Source organism: Rhinopithecus roxellana, chromosome 8, assembly GCF_007565055.1.
Source record: "Rhinopithecus roxellana isolate Shanxi Qingling chromosome 8, ASM756505v1, whole genome shotgun sequence".
Classification (NCBI taxonomy): domain Eukaryota; kingdom Metazoa; phylum Chordata; class Mammalia; order Primates; family Cercopithecidae; genus Rhinopithecus; species Rhinopithecus roxellana.
In genome coordinates this window covers 14,573,862-14,598,989 of record NC_044556.1, presented here as the reverse complement: position 1 = coordinate 14,598,989, position 25,128 = coordinate 14,573,862, and the positions used below count along the sequence as shown (strand labels likewise).

Genomic DNA, 25,128 nt, shown 5'->3' with positions numbered 1-25,128 from the left:
ATGAGATCTTGTCTCAAAACAAACAAACCAACAAACCTGTCTTATTCTTGCTGTACAAATAAATGAGCAGGGAGGGAAAGGTCTAAGATCCTAAAAACAATAAAATTGGCAAAGACTAACAAAAATAAAGAGAAAACACAAATTCTCAAAACCAAGAACAAAACAGGGATCTCACTAGATCCTTCAGGCATCAGAGAATAAAGAAATAATACAAACGACTTTATGCTCAGAGAAACGGGCTAAGTCCCCAAAACCCAGAAAGTACTTCAGCTCAAACAGGCTGAAACAGATAGTCCAGATAGTCACATAACCATAGAAGAAATTCAATTCATAAAACTTCCCCCAAAAGACATCTCCAGATCTCCATGGCCTCATTAAAGCTTCCCCCCTGCACCCGCCCCCCGAGACGGAGTCTTGCTCTGTCATCCAGGCTGGAGTGCAATGGCACGATCATAGCTCGCTGCAACCTTCACCTCCCAGGTTCAAACAATTCTCCTGCCTCAACCTCCCAAGCAGCTGGGCCTGCAGGTGCACACCACCATGCCCAGATAATGTTTGTATTTTTAGTAGAGACGGGGGTTTCACACCATGTTGGCCCAGGCTGCTCTCGAACTCCTGACCTCAAGTGATCCGCCCACCTCGGCCTCTCAAAGTGCTGGAATTACAGGCCTTGGCCACTGTGCCCGACCCACGGTCTCATTACAGGATTCTTTCAAACCTTTAAAGGAAAATTAACGTAAATTTTACACAATCTTTTCCAGAAAACAGAAACAGGAGTAAACATTTCCCAGCTCACGTTATAAGGCGGGTATTGACCAAACCAACAAAGACCATGCAAAAACAAGAAAACTGCAGACCACTGTTTCTTATTAACTTAGTCAAAGAAATCCGAAACTGGCCGGGCGAAGTGGCTCACGCCTGTAATCCTAAAACTTTGAGAGGCCAAGACAGGCGGATTACCTGAGGTCAGGAGTTCGAGATCAGCCTGGCCAACATGGAGAAACCCCACCTCTACTAAAATTACAAAAATAAACTGGGTGTGCTGGCATGCACCTGTAATCCAAGCTACTCCGCAGGCTGAGGCAGGAGGATTGTTTGAATCCGGGAGGCGGAGGTTGCAGTGAGCTAAGATCACATCACTGCACTCCAGAGCCTAGGCAACAGAGCAAGACTCTGTCTCAAAAAACAAATAAATCTTACACCACAAAAAATCCTGGAAACAGCTCAGATATCCAATGAGTCGTTGAAAAAAAAAAAACACAGGGGCCCATCTATACCACAGACTACTACTCAGGGATGAAAAGGAATGAGCTACTGATATGCGATAACTTCAGTTAATCCGTAATTATGCAGAGTGGGGAAAAAAAGAGTCAGTCCCAAAAGGTTACATACTGTGTGATTCCATTTATGTAACAGGAGTCCTTATTACAAAGTTGAAATTGTAAAATCCTTGAAATTACAAAATTGTATGAACAGAGAACAAAAGAGAGCGAGACTCCGTCTCAAACAAAAAGAAGAAATTGGCCGGGCGCGGTGGCTCAAGCCTGTAGTCCCAGCACTTTGGGAGGCCGAGACGGGCGGATCACGAGGTCAGGAGTTCGAGACCATCCTGGCTAACACGGTGAAACCCCGTCTCTACTAAAAAATACAAAAAGCTAGCCGGGCGAGGTGGCGGGCGCCTGTAGTCCCAGCTACTCGGGAGGCTGAGCCAGGAGAATGGCGTCAACCCGGGAGGCGGAGCTTGCAGTGAGCTGAGATCTGGCCACTGCACTCCAGCCTGGGCGACAGAGCGAGACTCCGTCTCAAAAAAAAAAAAAAAAAAAAGGTAAATTTTCTGTTACATCTATTTAATCTCACACACACACACACACACACACACACACATGCAAGGGAGAAAGAACAGGCTCTGCAAAATTTTTCTGCAAAGGGTCAGACAGGAAGGATTTTCAGCTTTGTAGGCCACATAGTCTCTGTTGCAACTATGCAACTCTGACCTTACAACACAAAAGCAACCACAGGTAGTAAGATAAAAATGGGCGTGACTGTGTCCCAATAAAACTTTATTTGTCAAAGCAGGCAGAGGACCACAGCGGGCCTGTGGACTGCAGTTTGCTGACTCCTAAGCAGTGTGGTTTTGTGAATATGGTTAGGAACAGAATGCCCCCGGAAAGTTGGTAACAGTGACATCGCCAAAAAGGGGAACTGGGTGACCAGGCAGAGGAGGGGGAATCTTCATGTGTGGTCTTGGGTACTTTCTGAATTTTGACCCTGTGAATGGTACCTATTCACCAAATTTGAAACAAGCAAAAGAGAAAAAGCTTGAGGCCGGGCGCGGTGGCTCACGCCTGTAATCCCAACACTTTGGGAGGAGGAGGCGGGCGGACCACGAGGTCAAGAGATCAAGACCACCCTGGTTAACACGGTGAAACCTCATCTCTAGTAAAAATACAAAAAAAATGAGCCGGGCGTGGTAGCGGGCGCCTGTAGTCCCAGCTACTCGGGAGGCTGCTGCAGGAGAATGGCGTGAACCCAGGAGGAGGAGCTTGCAGTGAGCTGAGCTTGTGCCACTGCACTCCAGCCTGGGCGACAGAGAAAGACTCCGTCTCAAAAAAAAAAAAAAAACCACCACCACCACCACCAAAAAAAACGAGAAAAAGGAAGCTTGACAACTCTGCCTGTCAGGGCCTGGCGGTCAGAGACGGTTCCGTGAGCAGAGGCATTCACGGGCGCAAGGTGGTCGGTCTTAGAAAGATGCTTAGCAGGGAGCAAGAGCAGACCCCAGAGGGGAGGCAGGAAGGCCAGGCTGGAGCACACACAGCGCTGGCTGGACGGCTTCACAGCCAGTCCGGGGGCCCCAGGAGGGGCTGGGTGGGCGGGAAGAGAGGAAAGGAGAGAGGGAAGACTCGCCCCAGGATGCGAGACTCACCCGAGCACCACGTTGGCGTAGAGTTCCCGCGCCGTCCTGGTCTCACGCTTCCTGGAGATCTCCGCGTCGTACCAGAAGCCCCGCTCCTTGGGGTTGTCGGGGTTGTAGTTGAGCATGACCACCTGGCCCACCTCCAGGTCCTGCCACTTGATGATGGTGCGGGCGCGCGCTCGGACGTCCCTGGAGTTCATCTGGACCACGCCGTTCTCCGGGTAGCTGGGAGGAAAGCCCGGGCCTTAGACACCGTGGTAAGACCAAACCTCGTTCCCTCCATGGGAAACAAGCCTAAGTGGAGCCGGTCCCTCCCAACAGTGTGCAGAGACCACCCCGCCCCGGGACAGTGTGCAGCGGCCCCTCCTGACAGGCTTATTTGCTGGTGTTGAGAACACGCAGGTATATTAAGGTCCATTACAGGTACAGAATTATTATGAGTTGCCCGTGTCCCCTGCAAAAAGAGATGTTCAAATGCTGATCCCCAGTACCCACAAATAGTTCTGTTTTCGGAAATAGGGTCTTTGTAGGTAGAACCTTTGCAGATGAAATCTTATTAAGATGAGATCACACTGCAGTAGGGTGGGCCCCAATCCAACAGGACTGGTGTCTTTAGAACAAGAGGAGAGGCCGGGAACAGTGGCTCAAGCCTGTAATCCCAGCACTTTGGGAGGCCAAGGCGGGCGGATCACCCGAGGTCAGGAGTTCAAGACCAGCCTGACCAACACGGTGAAACCCTGTCTCTACTAAAAATACAAAAATTAGCTGGGCGTGGCTGGGCGCAGTGGCTCACACCTGTAATCCCAGCACTTTGGGAGGCTGAGGCGGGCAGATCACCTGAGGTCGGGAGTTCGAGACCAGCCAACATAGAGAAACCCCATCTCTACTAAAAATACAAAATTAGCCATGCGTACTGGCGGGCGCCTGTAATCCCAGCTATTCGGGAGGCTGAGGCAGGAGAATCGCTTGAACCCGGGAGTCGGAGGTTGCAGCGAGTCAAGATCGCACCATTGACTCCAGCCTGGGGAACAAGAGTGAAACTATGTCTCAAAAAAAAAAAGCAAAACATAAACAAAAACAAAAATTAGCCAGGCTTGGTGGTGCACGCCTGTAGTCCCAGCTAATTGGGAGGCTGAGGCAGCAAAATCGTTTGAAACCAGGAGGTGGAGGGTGCAGTGAGCCTTGTATGCTGTTAGGAACTCGAGGGTGGGGCCCCAGATCCTGATTACCATCTCGAGACAGTGCCAAGCTCTGGCCTGAACACCCACAGCCAAGGACGCACGTCTCAGAGCCTGAGTACCCAGGCCCGCCCACCTGCCATGACTCACTCGTCGTATTTCACGTGGTAAATGACGTCCGTGTCCTCCTCCAGCGCGGGGCTGGACGTGGAGCTGCAGGGTTCGTCCCGGGAGGGGGCCTTCCGCGTCACCCTGACCACCTGTGCCTCAAACCACGCTCCCATGTTCGTGTCCCGAGCATCGACGTACTCATTGACCTGTGAGGAATCAGGGAACTCTGGCATCCCAACGGGGTAAGGGAAACTGACGGGAGACCACTTTGGTTCTCGGATGCTGGGATGCTCTGGAACCAGGGCACAAATTCAAATGCCCACAGCGAGGTTTCTCCTCCCCGGCTGGGAACCCAGGCCCGTGAGAAAACCAGGGTGATGGGGATGCGGGGCCAGGGGCCATGGACTGTCTTCACAAAGGCCCCTGCAATTCTGCTTTAGCCACAGCTGCTAGGAGGCTCTGAGAGACCAGAGCTGCCCATTTGTCAAGAGAAGCTGGAAATTCAGGCTCACGCTTGGAATCCTGACACTTTGGGAGGCCAAGGCAGGTGGATGCTTGAGCCCCGGAACTCAAGACTAGCCTGGGCAACATAGTAAGACCCTATGTCTACTAAAAAATAAAACAGACTGGGTGCGGTGGCTCACACCTATAATTCCAGCACTTTGGGAGGCTGAGGAAGGAGGATCACTTGAGGCCAGGAGTTCGAGACTAGCCTGGCCAACATGGCGAAACCCTGTCTCTATAAAAAGTAGGCAGGTGTGGTGGCTCATGCCTGCAATCCTAGCTACTCAGGAGGCTGAGGCACAAGAATTGCTTGAACCCGGGAGGTGGAGGTTGCAGTGAGTCGAGATGGCACTACTGCACTCCAGCCTGGGCAACAGAATGAGACCATGTATTAAAAAAATAATAAAATTAACTGGGTGTGGCGGCACACACCTATAACATCAGCTACTCTGGAGGCTGAGGTGGGAGGATCACTTGAGCCCACAAGTTCGAGGCTGCAGTGAGCTGTGATCACACCACTGCACCCCAGGCTGGGCAACAAAGTGAGACCCTGCCAAAAAAAAAAGGGAAGAAAGAAAAGAGCTGGAAACCCAGATCTTTCTGTGACAATTCTTGATCTTACATGGTGGCAGCAAGTTCAGAAACGTCACAGCCACTGCAAACTTCACAGAGAAAACACCTGCAGGCCCCCACAAAGGACTCTGCACTAGAGGTCCACAAGGAAGCCCAGGGTACTGTGTTCCCCTCAAGGAACGTGCAGGAAACCACCCCTTGGCCATTTCTCCCCAGCCAGAGCTGGAGAGGGGCATGGGAAGACCCTCCTGTGGGCCCTGGGTATGCAAAGATCAGAATGGCAGGAGAATGTCCAACCCCAGAGCAGCTGCAGAGGGGAGGCGCACCTTGTACAGCCCCAGCTCCGTCTCATCCCACATGTCCTCATCGGCTGGCCTGCTGTCAGTCTCGGCGGCTGCCTCGCCGTGGGTGGAGGACTTGTCCGACTCACTCTGGCCCAGGCAGCAGCCCGAGTCGGTGTCGGAGAGCTCGGAGTCCCGCTCCTTGGCGCTGTGGGGGAGCACGAGGCTCTGGCGGACCAGGAGCTGGATAGTGTCGTTCAGGCGGACCTCATAGTCAAAGAGGGTATGGCCGTCCTCCATCTGCAGGGATACCAGAGGCAGATGCTGTTCAGCCACCAAATGCCAAGTGGGCATCTGTGGGTACCAGTCGTGAACCAAGCACTATGTCCCAGCCCTTGTGGGGGGGCAATCTGCATCAGAGTAAAGGGCCATGATACCTGGACCATGCCAGGGGGCTGTCCCGCTCACAAGTGGCACCCCAGTCCCTTCCCTCAGAGTCTCAGTCCCCTCTAGCGAGGGCTTTTGGCACCGCATGCAGGACACACCCAGGAGCACAAAACATCATCGCGGGGCACCACGCATAGCATACATGGGGGTCTTGGGAGTTTTTCCTGATACTTCGCGTTTACGGCAGCTTTTGTAACAGTGAATGTGTGTCATCTCTGTCACTGGTTCTCAACCAAACATGATTCAGACGCCGGGGGATGCTGGGCCATGTCTGGGACATTTGTGGTTGTCGCCACTGGGAGAAGCTCCTGGCATGGAGTGGGTGGAGGTCAGGAACTCTGCTCGGCACCCTGCAGTGCCCAGGACAGCCCCACTGTCCAGTGCCGAGATGGAGAGACCCTGTCCCACCTGAAGAGCAAGAGGCACATGCCAGCATCCGTGAGCTTCCTGGGTAAGGCTCCAGTGCCAATCTCACCTGCCAGGGCACCTCCTCCAAGCCTCAGCTCCAACCCTTTGTACGCCTTTATCCTGATGCCCTCATCTCCTGGGGCCCGTCCCCAGCCTGGCTCCAGAGCCTGCCCCCCAGGTCACCTGACTCAGCAGGTGTGCAAGGAGGAGCTCATCACCTGAGCTGTATCTGGCAGCTGGAGAAGCCGAGGCATTTTGTCAGAAGCCGCCCATCCACACACCACCAACCCCCAGCAAGGACCCCTTTCCCGGTGGTTTCCCATCTAGGACCCCCTCCCAGTGGTTTGCCATCTAGAACCCCCTTCCCGGTGGTCTGCCATCTAGGACCCCCCTCCTGGTGGTATGTCATCTAGATGACCCCAAGGCAACAAGTTCCGCTCCCCTGGCACTGCGGACATTGGGGCTAGGTTCTGGATCATTCTCTGGGGTGAAGGCGTCCTGGGCACTGCAGGGTGCTGAGCAGCATCCCTGACCTCCACCTACTCCATGCCAGGAACACCCCATAGTTGTGACAACCACAAATGTCCCCAGACATCATCCAGTACAGGGTGGGGGGGGTGTGACATCACCTTGGGTGAGACCCCTGGGTTAGGGATTCCACAGGCCCCCAAGAGACTCCTTATCCCATGATGCTCTGCCCTACTGAGGTCCCAGGAGGCTGCACACATTAAAATCCACACACTGACTGGGAAGGGAGAGAGGGAGTGAATCCCAGGAGCTGGGGGTCCCCCTGGTTTCCATCGTCTGCCCCGTCGGGAGTTTATCCCATGCTTGGTGCAAGCAGGATTGGACTCGGTTGGTTTCTGTGTAATTAACACAGGTTTCTCAACCTCAGCATGGCTGACATTAGGGCTGACCACTCGGGGGGGATGGGTCTCCCGCTCTGGGCACTAGACAGTGGGGCCGTCCTGGGCGCTGCAGAGGCACTAGAGCGTCCCTGGCCTCCACCAGTCATGACAACCACCGATGTCCCCCAGACATCACCCTGTGTGCCCTAGAGGCAGAAATGCCCTGGTTCAGGAGCGTTCTTAGGAAAAGGGAGGAGAAAAACATACATGGAATGTCAGCTTTTTCTCATTCCGTCCCTTGGAGTTCCAAGGCCTGACGGCTGTTCAAATACAAACAGCATGGGGGTCACAGTGAAGGCCAAAGCCCTTCTCTGCAGGCTTTCTTTCTTTGTTCACCATCAACCTAAGAACCTAATAAAGGCTGACTCATCTTTTCCAGAAAAAAAATTTTTTTTTTTTTTTTTTTTGAGATGGAGTCTCACTGTCACCCAGGGTGGAGTACAGTGGTGCTATCTCAGCTCACTGCAGTCTCCACCTCCCGGGTTCAAGTGATTCTTGTGCCTCAGCCTCCTGAGTAGCTGGGACTATAGGCATGAGCCATCACACCTGGCTAATTTTTGTATTTTTAGTAGAGACAGGGTTTCCCCACATTTGCCAGGCTGGTCTCGAACTCCTGAGCTGAACGGGTCCACCCACCTCAGCCTCCCAAAGAGCTGGGATTACAGCATGAGCCATGGTACCTGGTCTGTTTTTTTTTTTTCTTTAGAAAGGATCTCGCTCTGTTGCCCAGGATGGAGCGCAGTGACACAATCGTAGCTCACTGCAGCCTCGAACCCTGGGCTCAAACGATCCTCCTGCCTCAGACTGCTGAATAGCTGGGACCACAGGCACACATCACCCATGCCCAGCTAATTTTTTTTAGAGATGGGGTCTTGCTGCGTTGCCCAGGCTGGCTTTGAACTCCTGGGCTCAAGCAAGTGATCCTCCAGGATCACTTTGAACATGTACACACCCACCCACAGCTACAAGGGTTTCAAGGGCTGCTCCAAAACCCACCATGGACGTCGAGGGCCCAACAATACCTGCTTCAGCCCTTCTGTTCTCCCAGCAAGCAGTGAATGCCTCCAACATGCTGGGCACTGCCTGGATGCCAGGAGGTACCAGGACCGGCTCTCTAGCACAGAGCAGCTGGCTTCGGGGAGAGGTGACACGGATGGAGAGAAAGAGGCATGTCAGCCTGTATATGCAGGTTCACACAGCATCACAACAGTCAGAGGGTGACAGCAACCCAGGTGTCCATCAACAGGTGAGGGGACTGAGGCTGGGTGCGGTGTTTCACGCCTGTAATCCCAACACTTTGGGAGGCCGAGGGGGGCAGATCATGAGGTCAGGAGTTCGGGACAAGTCTGGCTAACATGGTGAAACCCTGTCTCTACTAAAAATACAAAAATAAGCCGGGCATGGTTGCAGGTGCCTGTAATCCCAGCTATTCGGGAAGCTGAGGAGGGAGAATCACTTGCTTGAACCTGGGAGGCAAAGGTTGCAGTGAGCCGAGATCATGCCATTGTACTCACTACAGCCTGGAGAAAGAGCAAAACTCTAGTCTCAAAAAAAAAAAAAAAAACAGCTGAGGGGGATCAACACAACGTGGCCATCCATGCGTTAAAATATAACTCAGTCCAAGGCCGGGCGCGGTGGCTCAAGCCTGTTATCCCAGCACTTTGGGAGGCCGAGGCGGGCGGATCACGAGGTCAGGAGATCGAGACCATCCTGGCTAACACGGTGAAACCCCGTCTCTACTAAAAAATACAAAAATCTAGCCGGGCGAAGTGGCGGGCGCCTGTAGTCCCAGCTACTCGGGAGGCTGAGGCAGGAGAATGGCGTAAACCCGGGAGGCGGAGTTTGCAGTGAGCTGAGATCTGGCCACTGCACTCCAGCCTGGGTGACAGAGCGAGACTCCTTCTCAAAAAAAAAAAAAAATATATATATATATATATAACTCAGTCCAGGCACGCGGGCTCAAGCCTGTCATCCCAGCACTTTGGGAGGCCAAGGAGTGCAGATCACCTGACGTCAGGAGTTCAAGACCACCCTGGCCAACATGATAAAACCCTGTCTCTACTAAAAATACAAAAATTAACCAGGTGTGGTGGCGGGCGCTTGTAATCCCAGCTACTCCGGAGGCTGAGGCAGGAGAAATTGCTTGAAGCTAGGAGGCGGAGCTTGCAGTAAGCAGAGATCGCACCACTGCACTCCAGCCTGGGCAACAGAGCAAGACTTCGTTAAAAAAAAAAAAAAAAAAAACACCATGAAGCTGGCTTTAAAAAAAAAAAAAAAGAGGGCACTGTGGCTCATGCCTGTAATCCTAGCACTTTAGGAAGCCAAGGGCAGAGGTGGGAGGATCGCCTGAGCTCAAGAGCTGAAGACCAGCCTGGGCAACATACTGAGACCCTGTCTCTACTAAAAATAAAAAAAACTAGCCTGGTGCGGTGATGCACACCTGTAATCCCAGCTACTTGGAGGCTGAGGCGGGAGGATCACTTGAATCCAGGAGGTGGAGGCCGCAGCAAGCTATGATGATGCCACTGCACTCTAGCCTGAGTGACAGAGTAAGATCCTATCTAGAAAAAAAAAGGAAAGAAACCCATCTGAAACGCCTGCCTGTTATATGTACTACTGTACGACTCCAGCCGGATGACATTCTGGACGAGGCAAAACCATGGCGACCGTAAGATGGTCAGCGGCTGCCCCAGGCTAGGGTCAGGAAGGCTAACTCCATGGAGCACAGGGGATTTTTAGGGCTGTGAAATGACTTCGTGTGACACTGTAACATGAATACATGTCATCACACATCTGTCTAAACCATAGAACATGTAACACCAGCTGGGCATGGTGGCTCATACCTGTAATCCCAGCACTATAGGAGGCCGAGGCGGGCAGATCATGAAGTCAGGAGTTCGAGACCAGCCTGACCAATATGGTGAAACCCCGTCTCTACTAAAAATACAAAAATTATCCAGGCTTAGTGGCGCTTGCTTGCCCATAGTCCCAGCTACTCAGGAGGCTGAGTCAGGAGAACCACTTGAAGCCGGGAGGTGGAGGTTGCAGTAAGCTGAGATCACGCCACTACACTCCAGCCTGGGTGACAGAGTGCGACACTGTCTCAAAAAAAAAAAAAAAAAAAAAAAGTAACACCAAGGGGAAGCCCTGGTGTAGACTGTGGACTCTGGGAGATGAAGATGACTCCACAGAAGGCCATCAATTGTAACCAAAGCACCGTTCTGTGGGGGAAGCTGACAGTGCAAGCGGCTATGCCTGTCGGAGCAGGGGGTCCATGGGAACTCTCTCTGCCTTCTGCTCAATTTTGCTGTGAACCTAGAACTGCTCTAGAAAATAAAGTTTACTAATTTTTTTTTTTTAAAAAGGGGCTGGGCACAGTGGCTTACTCTGTAATCCCAGCATTTTGGGAGGCCGAGGTGGGCAGATCTCTTGAGGCCAGGAGTTCGAGAGCAGCCTGGGCAACATCACCAAACCCCGTCTCTACTAAAAATACAAAAATTAGCCAGGCATGGTGGTGGGTGCATGTAATCCCAACTACTCGAGAGGCTGACACAAGAGAATCACCTGAACCCAGGAGGTGGAGGTTGCAGTGAGCCGGGACCTCGCCACTGCACTCCACCCTGGGCAACAGAACGAGACTCCGTCTTAAAAATAAATAAATAAGGCCGGGCGCGGTGGCTCAAGCCTGTAATCCCAGCACTTTGGGAGGCCAAGACGGGCGGATCACGAGGTCAGGAGATCGAGACCATCCTGGCTAACACGGTGAAACCCCGTCTCTATTAAAAAATACAAAAAGCTAGCCGGGTGAGGTGGCGGCGCCTGTAGTCCCAGCTACTCAGGAGGCTGAGGCAGGAGAATGGGGTAAACCCGGGAGGCGGAGCTTGCAGTGAGCTGAGATCCGGCCACTGCACTCCAGCCCGGGCCACAGAGTGAGACTCCGTCTCAATAAATAAATAAATAAATAAATAAATAAATAAGAGAGAGAGACAAGTGCCCCCAGTATCACTGGGGCAGGGAAAGCAGCACAGGACAAGCCACACGGAGCTCAGAGGGACATACAGGCACTCATCTGCATCCGGGCCAGCACCTCTGTGGCCAGGCACACCCCTCTTGCCAAAGCTGACATTTGGGGTGGGATCGATCTCTGGAGTGGGGCCATCCTGGGCCCTGCAGGGTGCCGACCAGCACTCCGGGCCTCCACTCACTCCACGCCAGGAGCGCCCCTGAGTCATGCATGTTCCCAGACATCCCCCAGTGTCCCCTGGAGGGGAGAATCGCCAGCAGTGAGCACCCAAGCTAGAGCGGCCCTCACGTGTCCGAAGACCACGTGTGCAGAGGGGCAGCTGCTCATCCTGTGTTTACAGCAGCATTGTTTGCCAGAACAGCGTGGGCATCCTGAGCTCCAGCCAGCAGGAGCACAGCTCAGCTGCGTGGGGCAGCCAGGGACAGCCAAGCAGAGGGGCCTCAGCACACGAGGGAAACCAGCCCACTGCAGAGGACAGAAAATACAGTCCCAGCACCACCAAGACGGAGGACCGGTTGGGGGTGCAGCCCTGGGCAAGGGGCAGCCTGGAGAGCAGGCGGCCAGCAGGCCAAAAACCAAGTGACCTGGACAGCAGAAGGAGCGGACCGAGCCAGGAGGGGGCCAGACGGTCGGACTCTGTCCTGCCAGACTCAGACAGAGGACAAGTCGGGGAGGAGAGAGACCGAGGAGGGGAGGCCAGGGAGGCAGAGTCAAGCAGGGAAGCAGGGCCGATGAGAACTGGCAGCGGGTGGGCAAGGGGGCAAGGGCTGTGGACTGGGCAGACAGGAGGGATCCAATGAGGGGCCCTGGCCAGGCTAATGGGCAGCCCCTGACCCGCAGGAGCAGCTAGGGCAGCCAGGCCTGCAGTCCCAGCCCATCCCCTCTCATCTGTCACTAAGGACAGCATCCATGCCACCCTCGCTGGGCCTGACCGGCTGCCCCTCCATGACTTCAGCCCTTCCTGCATCGGAAAGGTGAGATGGACAGAAGCACCTTGCTTAGCATGGGCTATGTAGGAGGGACAGGAAGTGTCTCCCAGTACAATGGTGTAGACAGGGGCAAATCAGGCAGGGAAGTGGGGATGGGGCCTGGCCCAGGCTGGCACGAAACTCTGACTCTAGAATACGACTCACAAGCTGGCTGGGCAGCCTCCTGATGCCACTTCTGGAACATTCCAGAAGGGCCCCATAGCAGGCAGGAAGAAGCTTGGTTATGGTTCAGTTCTGACTCCACAGGTGAGAGAAAACACGGTCAGTAAGACAGTCATTGTTCTAAAGTTACAAAGAGTCAGGCACGGTGGCTCATGCCTGTAATCCCAGCACTTAGGGAGGCTGAAGGCGGGTGGATCACCTGAGGTCAGGAGTTCGAGACCAGCCTGGCCAACACGGCAAAACCCCATCTCTACTAAAAACACAAAAAATTAGCTGGGCATGGTGACAGGCGCCTGTAGTACCAGCTACTCGGGAAGCTGCAGCACAAGAACTGCTTGAACCCAAGAGGCAGAGTGTGCAATGAGCCGAGATCACACCACTGCACTCCAGCCTGGGCAACACAGCAAGACTCCATCTCAAAAATAAATAAATACATGAAAAACAAAAGGCTGGGTCTGGTGGCTCACGCCTGTAATCCCAGCACTTTGGGAGGCCGAGGCAGGCAGATCACTTGAGATCAGGAGTTCAAGAACAGCCTGGCCAACATGGTGATACTCCATCTCCACTAAAAATAGAAAAATTAGGCCAGGCGCAGTGGCTCAAGCCTGTAATCCCAGCACTTTGGGAGGCCGAGACGGGCGGATCACGAGGTCTGGAGATCGAGACCATCCTGGCTAACACGGTGAAACCCCGTATCTACTAAAAAATACAAAAAAACTAGCCGGGCGAGGTGGCGGGCGCCTGTAGTCCCAGCTACTCGGGAGGCTCAGGCAGGAGAATGGCGTAAACTCGGGAGGCGGAGCTTGCAGTGAGCTGAGATCCGGCCACTGCACTCCAGCCTGGGCGACAGAGCGAGACTCCGTCTCAAAAAAAAAAATACAAAAATTAGCCAGGTGTGGTGGCGCACGCCTGTAATCCCAGCTACTCAGGAGACTAAGGCAGGAGAATCACTTGAACCCAGAGGCAGTGGGCCAAAATTGCACCATTGTACTCCAGCCCAGGTGACAGAGCGAGACTCTGTCTCAAATAAATGAACAAAATAAATAAATATGGCCACGCACAGTGGCTCACGCCTATAATTCCAACACTTTAGGAGGCCGAGGCAGGTGGATCACGAGGTCGGGAGATCAAGACCATCCTGGTTAACACGGTAAAACCCAGTCTCTACTAAAAAAAAATACAAAAAATTAGCCGGGCGTGGTGGCGGGCACCTGTAGTCCCAGCTACTCGGAAGGCTGAGGCAGGAAAATGGTGTGAACCCGGGAGGCGGAGCTTGCAGTGAGCAGAGATCGCACCACTGCACTCCAGCCTGGGCCACAGAGCGGGACTCAGTCTCATAAATAAATACAAATACAAATACAAATCAAGTTTTTAAGACTTGCCTTGTATGTGGTCAGTTTCCCTAAGCACTCCTTGTGGCCTGAGAAGAATGTGTTTTCTTTCTTGTTGGGTTCAGAGTCCATCCGTGTCATTACGGTAACCCTGTAACTCATTTTGTTCAAATCATCTATATCTTTATCAATTTTCTTTTTTCTTCTTAAAACAGGGTTTCCCTCCCTGATGCCCAGGCTGGAGTGCAGTGGCATGACCATGGCTCACTGCAACCTCGACCTCCTGGGCTCAAGCAATCCTCCCGCCTCAGCCCCTCCGAGTAACTGCGACTACAGGCATGGGCCATCACGTCCAGAAAGTTTTTTGTATTTCTTGTACAGACAGGGTTTCTCCGTGTTGCCCATGCTAGTCTCAAATTCCTGGGCTCAACTGATCCTCCCGACTCAGCCTCCCAAAGTGCTGGGATTATAGGACTGAGCTACCGTGCCCGGCATCCTGACCGACTTTTTTTGTTTTTTGGGACGGAGTTTCACTCTTGTTGCCCAGGCTGGAGTGCAATGGTGCAATCTTGGCTCAATGCAACCTCCGCCCCCCAGGTTCAAGCGATTCTCCAGCCTCAGCCTCCCGAGTAGCTGGGATTACAGACCTGCGCCACCACGCCCAGCTAATTTTGTATTTTTAGTAGAGACGGGGTTTCTCTATGTTGGTCAAACTGGACTCAAAATTCCGACCTCAGGTGACCCATCTGCCTCGGCCTCCCAAAGTGCTGGGATTATAGGGCTGAGCCACTGTGCCCAGCATCCTGACCGATTTTCTTTTTTTTTCTTTTTTTTTTTTTTTGGAGACGGAGTCTCACTCTGTTGCTAGGCTGAAGTGCAGTGGCACAATCTTGACTTACTGCAACCTCCACCTCTTGGGTTCAAGCGATTCTCCTATCTCAGCTTCCCGAGTAGCTGGAACTACAGGCGAGCGCCACCACATCCAGCTAATGTTAGTATTTTTAGTAGAGACGGGGTTTCACCATGTTGGCCAGGATGGTTTCGATCTCCTGACCTCGTGATCCGCCCGCCTCAGCCTCCCAAAGTGCTGGGATTACAGGCGTGAGCCACCGGGCCCGGCCCTCCTGACCGATTTTCTATCTGCATGATCTATAAGCCACTGGGGAAGATGCATTGAAATGCCTGTACCTATGATGTCTGTGTTACAGTTACAACATCTGTAACCTGCTTCAAAATGATCCAGTAGGAGCCGGTATGGTGGCTCACATCTGTAGTCCCCACTGCTTGGGAGACTGAGGGTCACCTGAACCCAGAAATTTGGGGCTGTCATGCAAAATGATCACTTCTGTGAACAGCCGCTGTGCTCCAGCCTGGGCAACACAGCAAAATCCCATCTCTTAAACAATCCAGTCAGGTAGAGGTAAATGGCTAGGGCAGAAATGAGCAAAATGAACAAGATCAGACACAAGATCAGACACAGCAGCAGACGACTACTTCAGAGGGTGATGGGTACATGGGACTTTTTTTTCTTTTTTTGAGACAGAGTCTCACTGTCACCCAGGCTGAAGTGCAGTGGTTCAGTCTCGGCTCACTACAACCTCCGTCTCCCAGATTCAAGCAATTTTCCCACCTCAGCCTCCTGAATGGCTGAGAGTGCAGGCGCATGCCAGCACACCCGGCTAATTTTTGTATCTTTGGTAGAGATGAGGTTTCACCATGTTGGCCAGGCTGGTCTCCTATCATTGACCTAGTGAAGTTAAATGTTCCTATTAAATGATACCACCATAGCCCTAACTCAAGGTCTACTACTGTGCCTAGTAAAAGGAGTGACTTAACCTAAAACCCACTTGCCGTTTTCGGCAAAACGAAAATCATTATTAGAAAAGTTGGCCGGGCGCGGTGGCTCAAGCCTGTAATCCCAGCACTTTGGGAGGCCGAGACGGGCGGATCACGAGGTCAGGAGATCGAGACCATCCTGGCTAACACGGTGAAACCCCGTCTCTACTAAAAAAACAAAAAACAAAAAACTAGCTGGGCGACGTGGCGGGCGCCTGTAGTCCCAGCTACTCGGGAGGCTGAGGCGGGAGAATGGCGTAAACCCGGGAGGCGGAGCTTGCAGTGAGCTGAGATCCGGCCACTGCACTCCAGCCTGGGCTACAGAGCGAGACTCCATCTCAAAAAAAAAAAAAGAAGAAAAGTTAAAATGGGCCGGGCACAGTGGCTCACGCCTGTAATCCCAGCACTTTGGGAGGCCGAGGAAGGTGGATCACGAGGTCACATGGAGACCATCCTGGCTAAAGCGGTGAAACCCTGTCTCTGCTAAAAATACAAAAAATTAGCTGGCCGTGGCGGCAGGTGCCTGGAATCCCAGCTACTCGGGAGGCTGAGGCAGGAGAATGGCGTGAGCCCAGGAAGTGGAGCATGTGGTGAGCTGAGATCGCACCACTCGCACTCCAGCCTGGGCGACAGAGCAAGACTCTGCCTCAAAAAAAAAAAAAAAAAGTTAAAATGGGGCTGGGTGCAGTGGCTCACGCCTGTAATCCCAGGTGTGATTTGAGAGGCCGAGACGGGAGGATCACTTGAGTCCAGGAGGTGAAGATCACCTGGGCAACATGGCAAAACCCATCACTACAAAATTTACCTCTAGTCCCAACTACCTGGAAGACTGTGGTGGGAGGATTGCTTGAGCCCAAGAGGCGACAGTTGCAGTGAGTTGAGATCGCGCCACTGCACTCCAGCCTGGGAGACACTGATACCCTGTCTCAAAAAAATATATATATGAGGTCAGGAGCAGTGGCTCAGGCCTGTAATCCCAGCACCTTGGGAAGCTGAGGCAGAAGGATCATTTGAGGCCAGGAATTCAAGACCAGCATGGGCAACATGGCAAGACCCCATCTCGACAAAAATGTTTAAAATTCGCCAGGTGTAGTAGTATACAGCCTATAGTCCCTGCTACTAGGGAGGCTGAGACAGGAGGATCACTTGAGCTCAGGAATTCGAGGCTGCAGTGAGCTAAGATCGTGCCACTGTACTCCAGCCTGGGCAACAGAGCAAGGCCTTGTCTCAAAAAAAAAAAAAAAAAAATCAGCCATGCACGGTGGCTCACACCTATAATGCCAGCACTTTGGGAGGCCAAGGCAGGCAGATAACTGGATGTCAGGAGTTAGAGACCAGCCTGACCAACATGGGAGAAACCTCATCTCTACTAAAAAATACAAAATGAACTGGGCGTGGTGGCGCATGCCTGTAGTCCCAGCTACTCGGGAGGCTGCAGCAGAATTGCTTGAACCTGGGAGGCGGAGCTTGCAACGAGCCGAGATCACGCCACTGCACTCCAGCCTGGGTGACAGAGCGAGACTCTGTCTCGAAAAAAAGAAAAAAACAAAAAAAATGAAAACAAGACTAAAAGCTCGCTGCACCACCACCCCCAACCAGCTGCCCACTTCCTACCCCTCGTGCCATATTCGGGGGATCTCTTTCAGGGTGCCGAACGCTGCCTAGCGGCACAGCAGGGACGCTAATAAATGCCTCTGGGTTTGAGGAGTGGTGCTTGTCCAGTTGGCTTACAGACAGCAACTTCCGGGATAGGAACCAGACGTTTAGGAGCTCAGCAAGGACCGTGTAAGCCTCGAACCAAGAGGGACCTCCAGCCGGAAGAGAGAGCGTCTGCAGAAGCCTGACGGGACCTGGGGGGAAGGAAGTAAGAAACTGCTCTGCCTTCCTGGGGGGCAGCCACAGCTCCTGCTGGCTTGTCTCAGCGCCTCCGCGGCAACCTCAGGTGCGGGCAAGACAGGCAGATGGAGGGAGAGAGGGGAGGAAGCAAAACCGATGCGGGAGGATCCCAGCGGCCGGGTCACCGCTGAGACACTAGAACGGCACTTCGGAGGTCAGTGAGGTCAACATGACCGCCACAAAGACACTACCATCACTGTCGCTGCCACTTTCCCTCTAGCGGTCTCAGGAGGGCACAGGGGCATCTTTGGAGGCTGCGTCACCAGGGACGGCTCCGCCATGTTGACAGCTAAAAGAGGGGGCACGCTTGTCTTCTTGTGCTCTGAATTTCTCAGCTTTCAATTTATTTGTTGTTTTTTTGCTTTTTTGTTTTTTTTGAGACAAAGTCTCACTCTGTCTCCCAGACTGGAGTGCGGTGGTACAGTCTTGGCTTACTGCAGCCTCTACCTTCCAGGCTCAAGTGATCCTCCCACCTTGGCCTCCCAAGTAGCTAGGACTACAGGCATGCGCCACCACGCCCGGCTAATTTTCATGATTTTTTGTAGAGACGGGGGTCTTGCTACATGACCCAGGCTGGTCTCGAACTCCCAACCTCAAGTGATCCTCTTGCCTCAACCTCCCAAAATGCTGGGATTACAGGCATGAGCCACCATGCCTGGCCTCAATTTTTAACACAGTGACAACCGACAGAATCCACACAGACATAGGTTCCTGGGGCTCTTGGATCATTCTGGAAGATGTAAAGGGGTCCTGAGATCCGTTTGAGAACCCGACCTGGAAGGACGCCAACAACAGCGCATGTAAGGATCTGTTCCAACACATTCCACAGCAGCATTCTTCCTAGCCAGAAAAACCCGGACACACTAACTGAGGCTGGATCAAAGTATGCAATCTAATTGACCAACTATGTCCACAGGGACAATTCTGGCCTGCACCTACTTTGTTTTGATTTTGTTTTATGGTTTTTTTTTTTTTTTTTTTTTTTTTGAGACGGAGTCTTGCTCTGTCGCCCAGGCTGGAGTGCAGTGGCTTGATCTCAGCTCACTGCAACATCTGCCTCCCCAGTTCAAGTGATTCTCCAGCCTCAGCCTCCTGAGTAGCAGGGATTACAGGCACCCACCATCATGCCTGGCTAATTTTTTGTATTTTTAGTAGAGACGGGGTTTCACCATGTTGGCAGGCTGGTCTCGAACTCCTGACCTCAGGTGATCCACCTGCCTTGGCCTCCCAAAGTGCCGGGATTACAACCATGAGCCACTGCACCCAGCCATACCTGTTTTTATAAATCAAGCTTTATTGGAACAAAGCCACGCCTACCCATTTACCGATTGTCTACAGCTGCTCTGGGGCCACGACGGCAGCGGTGAGTAATCCTAACAGAGGCCGTGCCCTCTAACCGGGAGCCCTCCTGGGGGAGGGATGCAACAGTGGGTGGGAGCTGGTGGTGGGGACCCTCCCTTCTGCAGCCACAAGGGCAGGTCTCTGCAAGGGGGCTGTCCAGTGGGGACACCCGAGGCATCACTATGACAAGTGACCCTTGCAAGGCCATTCCTGGGCCACCATTTCAACTGAGGCATCAGACTGACTCTAATCTTGCCTTTGAGGCATGGAAGTCTCAGGATATTTGTGGTTGTCATGACTGGTAGGGTAGGGTGCTCTGGCATGGAGTGGGTGGAGGCCAGGGATGCTGCTCAGCACCCTGCAGTGCCCAGGACAGCCCCAGCCAGAGGATGACCTGGCCCCAAACAGCCACAGTACAGAGCGGGAGAAGCCCTGTGCTAAGAGATTTATTTCACTTTCACTGTGAGCCCGGCACGGGGCTCACTCCGCCCTTCACATTCATAACCTCATTGAATTCGCACTGCGCTGCAACGTGGTGGATATTAGCCCTGTCCAAAATAAGATGATGTGGGAGCTGGCGAGTCTCTGGCCAGGGATGCTGAAAAGATTACGTAGAGTGCAGTGTTGTACCTGAGCAGGTTAAAGGTGCCACAAAAGACAGCTATTGTTATTTTGATGTGCAGCCAAAATGAAGAAAGATTGGGGGATGGGGAGCTGCAGATGCCTCTCTGGTTGCCTACGCTGGACGGTCGCCCAAAGTCACTGCCCTCAATCAGCTCCCTGCATTCCCACGCATCAAGTGACATCACTGCCACCCTATTCAGCCCAAGTGAGGCCACCACAAGATCCTCCATATTCCGAGACAGAACCAATTCTGTTCTGCTCTGGGGTCTCCATCAACCACCGCTGACCTTGGGCTGCTAGGCCAAGTTTCTTTAACAGGACAAAAAAGGACTGAACACTCTAGAACATTCTATAAGGACAACGGCCCATTTGCGCCCACCAGGAACTGCGTTGCTTTCTATCACGTTAGCCTGGGTGCCTGCAGACTTCACGTGGCGCTGGGAGGTGCTGCTGTGTGCCTCTGTGCCCCCTTCCCTCCACTGTCCAAACCTCCCTGCCGCCAGCTCACTTTCCGAGCCATCCAAGTGGAGAAACTGCATCACCTCTCTGTGGCCCAGAAGACAGAAGCAACGACACGATCTCTTAAAAGCTACTGCATGGGGGCCGGGTGCAATGGCTCACGCCTGTAATCCCAGCACTTTGGGAGGCCAAGGGGGGTGGTGAATCACCTGAGGTCGGGAGTTTGAGACCAGCCTTACCAACATGGAGAAACCCCATCTCTACTAAAAATACAAAAAAATAAAATAAAATAAAATCAGCCAGGCGTGGTGGCGCACACCTGTAGTCCCAGCTACTTGGGAGGCTGAAGCAGAAGAATCGCTTGAACCCAGGAGGCAGAGGTTGAAGTAAGCCGAGATCATGCCATTGCACTCCAGCTTGGGCAACCAGAGCAAAACTCCGTCTCAAAGAAAAAAAAAAAAAAAAAAGCTACTGCATAGGGAACAGCCACAGGGTAAGGGATCTAAGAGGCGGTTATGAAGGTTACATAGGAACATGGAATCTTTTCATAACTACCAGAGCTGACCTGGGAGACGAAATTCAGTGTTGAGAGCCCAGTCTCAGAAACCAAAATCCCAGGTTCCAATCCCAGCTCCCTGTTCAGTCCGGGTGAGTTCCCATAGGGCTAGGTCCAGGTGTCATCACTGCCAACATCCTGACAATTAAAAGCACAATGTACGTTGGCTGGGCGCAGTGGTTCACACCTGTAATCCCAGCACTTTGGGAGACTGAGGTAGGTGGATCACCTGAGGTCAAGAGTTTGAAACCAGCCTGGCCAACATGATGAAACTCCGTCTCTATTAAAAATACAAAAAATTAGGCGTAATGGTGGACACCTGTAATCCCAGCTACTTGGGAGGCTGAGGTAGGAGGATTGCTTGAACTTGGGAGGTGAAGGTTGCAGTGAGCCCAGATGGCGCCACTGCACTCCTACCTGGGCAACAAGAGTGAAACTCTGTCTCAAAAAAAAAAAAAAAAGAGGCTGGGCGCGGTGGCTCAAGCCTGTAATCCCAGCACTTTGGGAGGCCGAGACGGGCGGATCACGAGGTCAGGAGATCGAGACCATCCTGGCTAACAAGGTGAAACCCCGTCTCTACTAAAAAAAATACAAAAAACTAGCCGGGCGAGGTGGCGGACGCCTGTAGTCCCAGCTACTCGGGAGACTGAGGCAGGAGAATGGCGTAAACCCGGGAGGCGGAGCTTGCAGTGAGCCGAGATCCGGCCACTGCACTCTAGCCTGGGCGGCAGTGAGACTCCGTCTCAACAAAAAGAAAAAAGAAAAAAAAGAAAGAAAAGCACAATGTATGTGTCTAATTAACGTAAGTGTTCCTGTCATTGTCACACTAAACTTAGAGATGTGACAGAAACTATTGTATGACTCAAGTATTATGTTACAAATGAGGGGAGATGGGGTTTTGGGTTGCATGGATGTAGACATTTGTCAAAATTATTCAGTCTGTTTAACATCTGTTTCACTATATTCAAAGTTTTTTGGCCAGGCACAGTAGCTCATGCCTGTAACCCTAACACTTTGGGAGGCCGAGGCAGGAGGGTCAGTTGAGCCCAGACTACCCTGGGCAGCATAATAAGACCCCATCTCTACAAAATATACAAAAACTAGCCAGGCATGGTGGGTACACGCCTATAGTCCTAGCTACTTTGGAGATTGAGGCTAGAGGACTGCTCGAGCCCAGGAAACTAAGGCTGTAGTGAGCTGTGATCGCGCCACTGCACCACAGCTTAGGCAGAGTGAGATCCTGTCTCAATAAGAAAAAAAAAAAAATCAGTGAGAACAGAACCAAAAACAAATACTGAGCTCTAGTTCTAGTTACTGATGGTGTGCTGCAGTAATTAAGGGAAAGGTAGACTGGTGTCTGCAACTTACTTTGAAATGCATCCCAGAAAGATGGCTTGATGGGCATAGAGAAAGAGCGCTTCATGATAAACCTCATATGTCAGAATATCGATGGTAAAATCTACATGGCGGGTGTGTTTAGGTGTTTTCCCATTCCTGCATGGGTGAAATGCAAAAATTAAAATGCTAGCTCGGTGACTGGCATAGAGTGGATACTCAGCATTATCTCCTCTCCTGAACTTGGGAGCATGAGAGTCCAACCCGCCATTGAGCTACACCGTGAACTTAGCAGGTCTGTGCAGGCTACAGAAACTTTGAGAAAGGAAGCCTTCTGTGCTAACCCAATAGGCTGAGCAGCAAATCAAAATCAGTTTGGATGATTTTGGTCACAAAGGGAGCACGCATCGTAGGAGGAGGGAGGAAGAGAGCGCCAGGCAGAGCTCCTCCGTTGAGCCCGGCCCTGCCTCTTCCCTGCGCGCACGCGGCTGCACGATCAACTCCCCAAGTTCTTCAGATCGCCTCCTCCCGGGGCAGGGCGGGTTAACTCGGATTCTTACGACTCAAGTCATCACGTCTCTTACGGGAAGAGGGCTAAGGAAGGTCTACGGCATGCAAGCCGGAGAAATTAATCATCAGATCTCATCTGGAGTGAGCAGGCATGATCCTCCCAGCCCCCAAAAAACCTGGCCGGGCGCGGTGTTTATTTTCCAACCTAGACACCAGATGGCAGCAGTACCCGGTTCAAAATCCAACAACAACACGGTGGGGGTACACGCAGCTCAACTGACAACTTTTAATCCAGTTCCAGTAGTCTATGCCCGTCCCCACGGTCCAACCATCTCCAGCAGATGGGACCTACACCTTTAATCACACTGTTTCATCCTGCCAGGAAACCCCACTCACAGTATGTCCCACAGTCCCCCACAAAAACACCAACCAAAGTAGAACCTCCAACCCCCCCCAGGTGCCAATGGAGGGAGCATCCCAAACGTGGCAGCTATGAAATCAAAGGGGGCCATTTTAAATGCAACGAGGGGCTGGGGAAAGAACAGAGAAAGAGATGAAGGCCGGTGGACCCCTCGGGGACCACGCGCCCCAGGTCACCAGCAGCCGCAGCACAGCAGGCTCAGAGTGGCGGAAATTCCTGATTAGCAAGCGCCATCTCCAGACTCTGAATAAGCTAATCCAAATTTTTAGAAAAAAACACTCGGGGGTCTGACGCTTAACTGGTACAGGCTGTGAGTAATTAATTGGTGGTGGATGTTTAAAAAAGAAAACCTGGTCCCTTCCGTCCTAGCTACGGGATGGTCCTGGGCCCTTTCTCGAAAATTCCTCAGTCTTCCATCGGCCACCTCCAAAACTTCTTTCTCTAGCCATTATTTTGAGGGGGAGCTTTGAAAAAATAAGTTCAAAAGCCCAGACCCTATAGATTCGAGGACCAGCCGCCAGCCCAGCATGTCAATCTGTGAGTCCTCCCTTTGTTCCTTCCTCTCGCAGGCATTTGAGGTTTCTGTGGACTTCTCCTTCCGGGAGAGGTGAAGTGGGACCGGACGAGGTTGTGGGGGGAGAGGTGGGAGGGAGAAAGTATCGGCTGGTGGCTGCAGAGGCGCGAGGCCTGGACCAGGCATAGAACAAAGGTGCTGGCGGCGGGTGTACCTGTTTGCCCCTGTAGAACAGCCTCTGCAGGCCTGGCTCCACGTGGAACAGCTCCTGGATCTTCCGCCTCAGCTCCTCCACCTTGGTCAGCCTGGACAGCGAGTCCACCGTGTGGGTCTGCCTCCCGTCCATGGTCCGAACCTGGATCCACATGGTGTCGGCGCTGAGGGAAGAGACAGCAAAAACCCCAGATCAGTTTTACCAACACCTCCAAGCCATACCATGCTCTAAGGAGTCGGGGTTGCTTTTGTCCGGCCTGTGGACACCAGGAAACTCCCAGGATGCCCTCCCAGTCCTCCTATACAGCCAGACCCCGGCCAGGGCCAGACACAGTAAATTAAGGACTTAAGGCATTAACGACTAGCCAAGTGTTGAAGATTGAGGAGGAAGGAGAATGAAGAGGGAATTGAAAGGAAAGCAAAAGGTCCAACCCATCCCTCCTTCCCCACGACCAGAGGAGGAAGGAGGCCTGGGCCAAGTGGCCGAGTTGGTTCGTTTACTCATTTCATTCATTGATTCATTCATTCCTCGGATTCCTATTTACGGAAGAGGGAATCCCAGAAGTCCAGCGCGGGCCGGAACTTCAGAAGTCCCGGGGGAACTCAACCAAGTGCGACTGAGACGAAAAAACCCCACCCGAGATCCGCGGGCCCCGGGACCCCTCGGTGCCCGCACCCCCCCCCGCTTGCTGCCCCCAAAACGCGCGCGTGCGCGACCGGGCCCGCCCCGCGGTGGCCATGGCAACTGGCCGCCCGTCCCGGCCACCCCCACGCGCGCGCCCAGCGACTCACCTCGGCCCCCAACTCCCGGCAGCTCGCGCCGCTCCAGACCCTAGACCCCCGGCGTCCCTCCCGCACTCCCACCGGTCAGCGCGGGTCGCGCCAGCAGCCCACGCCCACCCCCGGGACGACCAAGGGGCCCCAGCTCGTCAAGTCCCGCCCCCCTTCACTTGGGCCGCCTCTTATTGGCTCCGCCGCACCCGGCTGCCCCGCCCCGCTCGCCCCCCATTGGCCCAGATGCGCCCGGGGAGCTCAGGGCGCGCGAAATCGGGCTCGGGCGCGACAATTGAATCGCGGGGAGCCCCGCGCGCAGGCGCGGAGCCTGACATCCTCCCCGGCGGCTCGCCGGGCCCTCCCCCACCCGGTACGCTCGACCCCCAGCCGGGCTCCGGGGACGCAGCGCTGGTCCCGGCTCCAGCCGGGTATGTGTCGGGGAGCGACTCCCGAGGGTTAGGCGGAAGGGGAGGCCCTGGATCCCGGGACAGAGTGAGGGACACGAGTGCGCCCGGGTTGGCCGCGCGGGAAAGTTTTGCAAAGTCCCCGAGCCCCGTGCGCCCGGCCCAGGCTGGCACCCCTACCTGGCGGCTCACCTCTCTGGTCGCCGCGAACCGCTTGTCTGTCTGCGCGCCCGGCCTGGCTGGGGATAGCTATGAAGCCGCGTGCGTGGCCCGGACCCCGCGCGGACGTGCGTGCGACCCGGAGCGCCCGCTCGGCAAATACTGCCCGCCGCGCTGCCAGCTGCTCTGATTTTTTTCCCGCGAAAACTCGGCATTTGGGAGTTGCGGGGCCGCAGGAGGCCGTGCCGGGGGC

General features: G+C 53.5%; 1 protein-coding gene across 3 annotated transcripts in view; it reads right to left on the bottom strand.

Moving 5' to 3' along the window:
- Positions 1–25,128, bottom strand: part of UHRF1 (ubiquitin like with PHD and ring finger domains 1) — a 54,875-nt gene extending 29,747 nt beyond the window's left edge. Inside the window, exons 1-5 of one of the 3 annotated variants that reach the window (XM_030936623.1) lie at positions 24,909–25,128; positions 23,540–23,702; positions 5,610–5,864; positions 4,246–4,412; positions 2,927–3,142 (exon numbers count right to left, since the gene is read on the bottom strand). In XM_030936623.1, the coding sequence (XP_030792483.1) occupies positions 2,927–3,142; positions 4,246–4,412; positions 5,610–5,864; positions 23,540–23,702; positions 24,909–25,090 (983 nt within the window). In that variant the 5' untranslated portion in view covers positions 25,091–25,128. Of the gene's footprint in view, positions 1–2,926; positions 3,143–4,245; positions 4,413–5,609; positions 5,865–17,283; positions 17,472–23,539; positions 23,703–24,330; positions 24,474–24,908 lie in introns of those variants that run through there. The other 2 variants (XM_010367224.2, XM_030936624.1) reach the window with 2 other exon arrangements.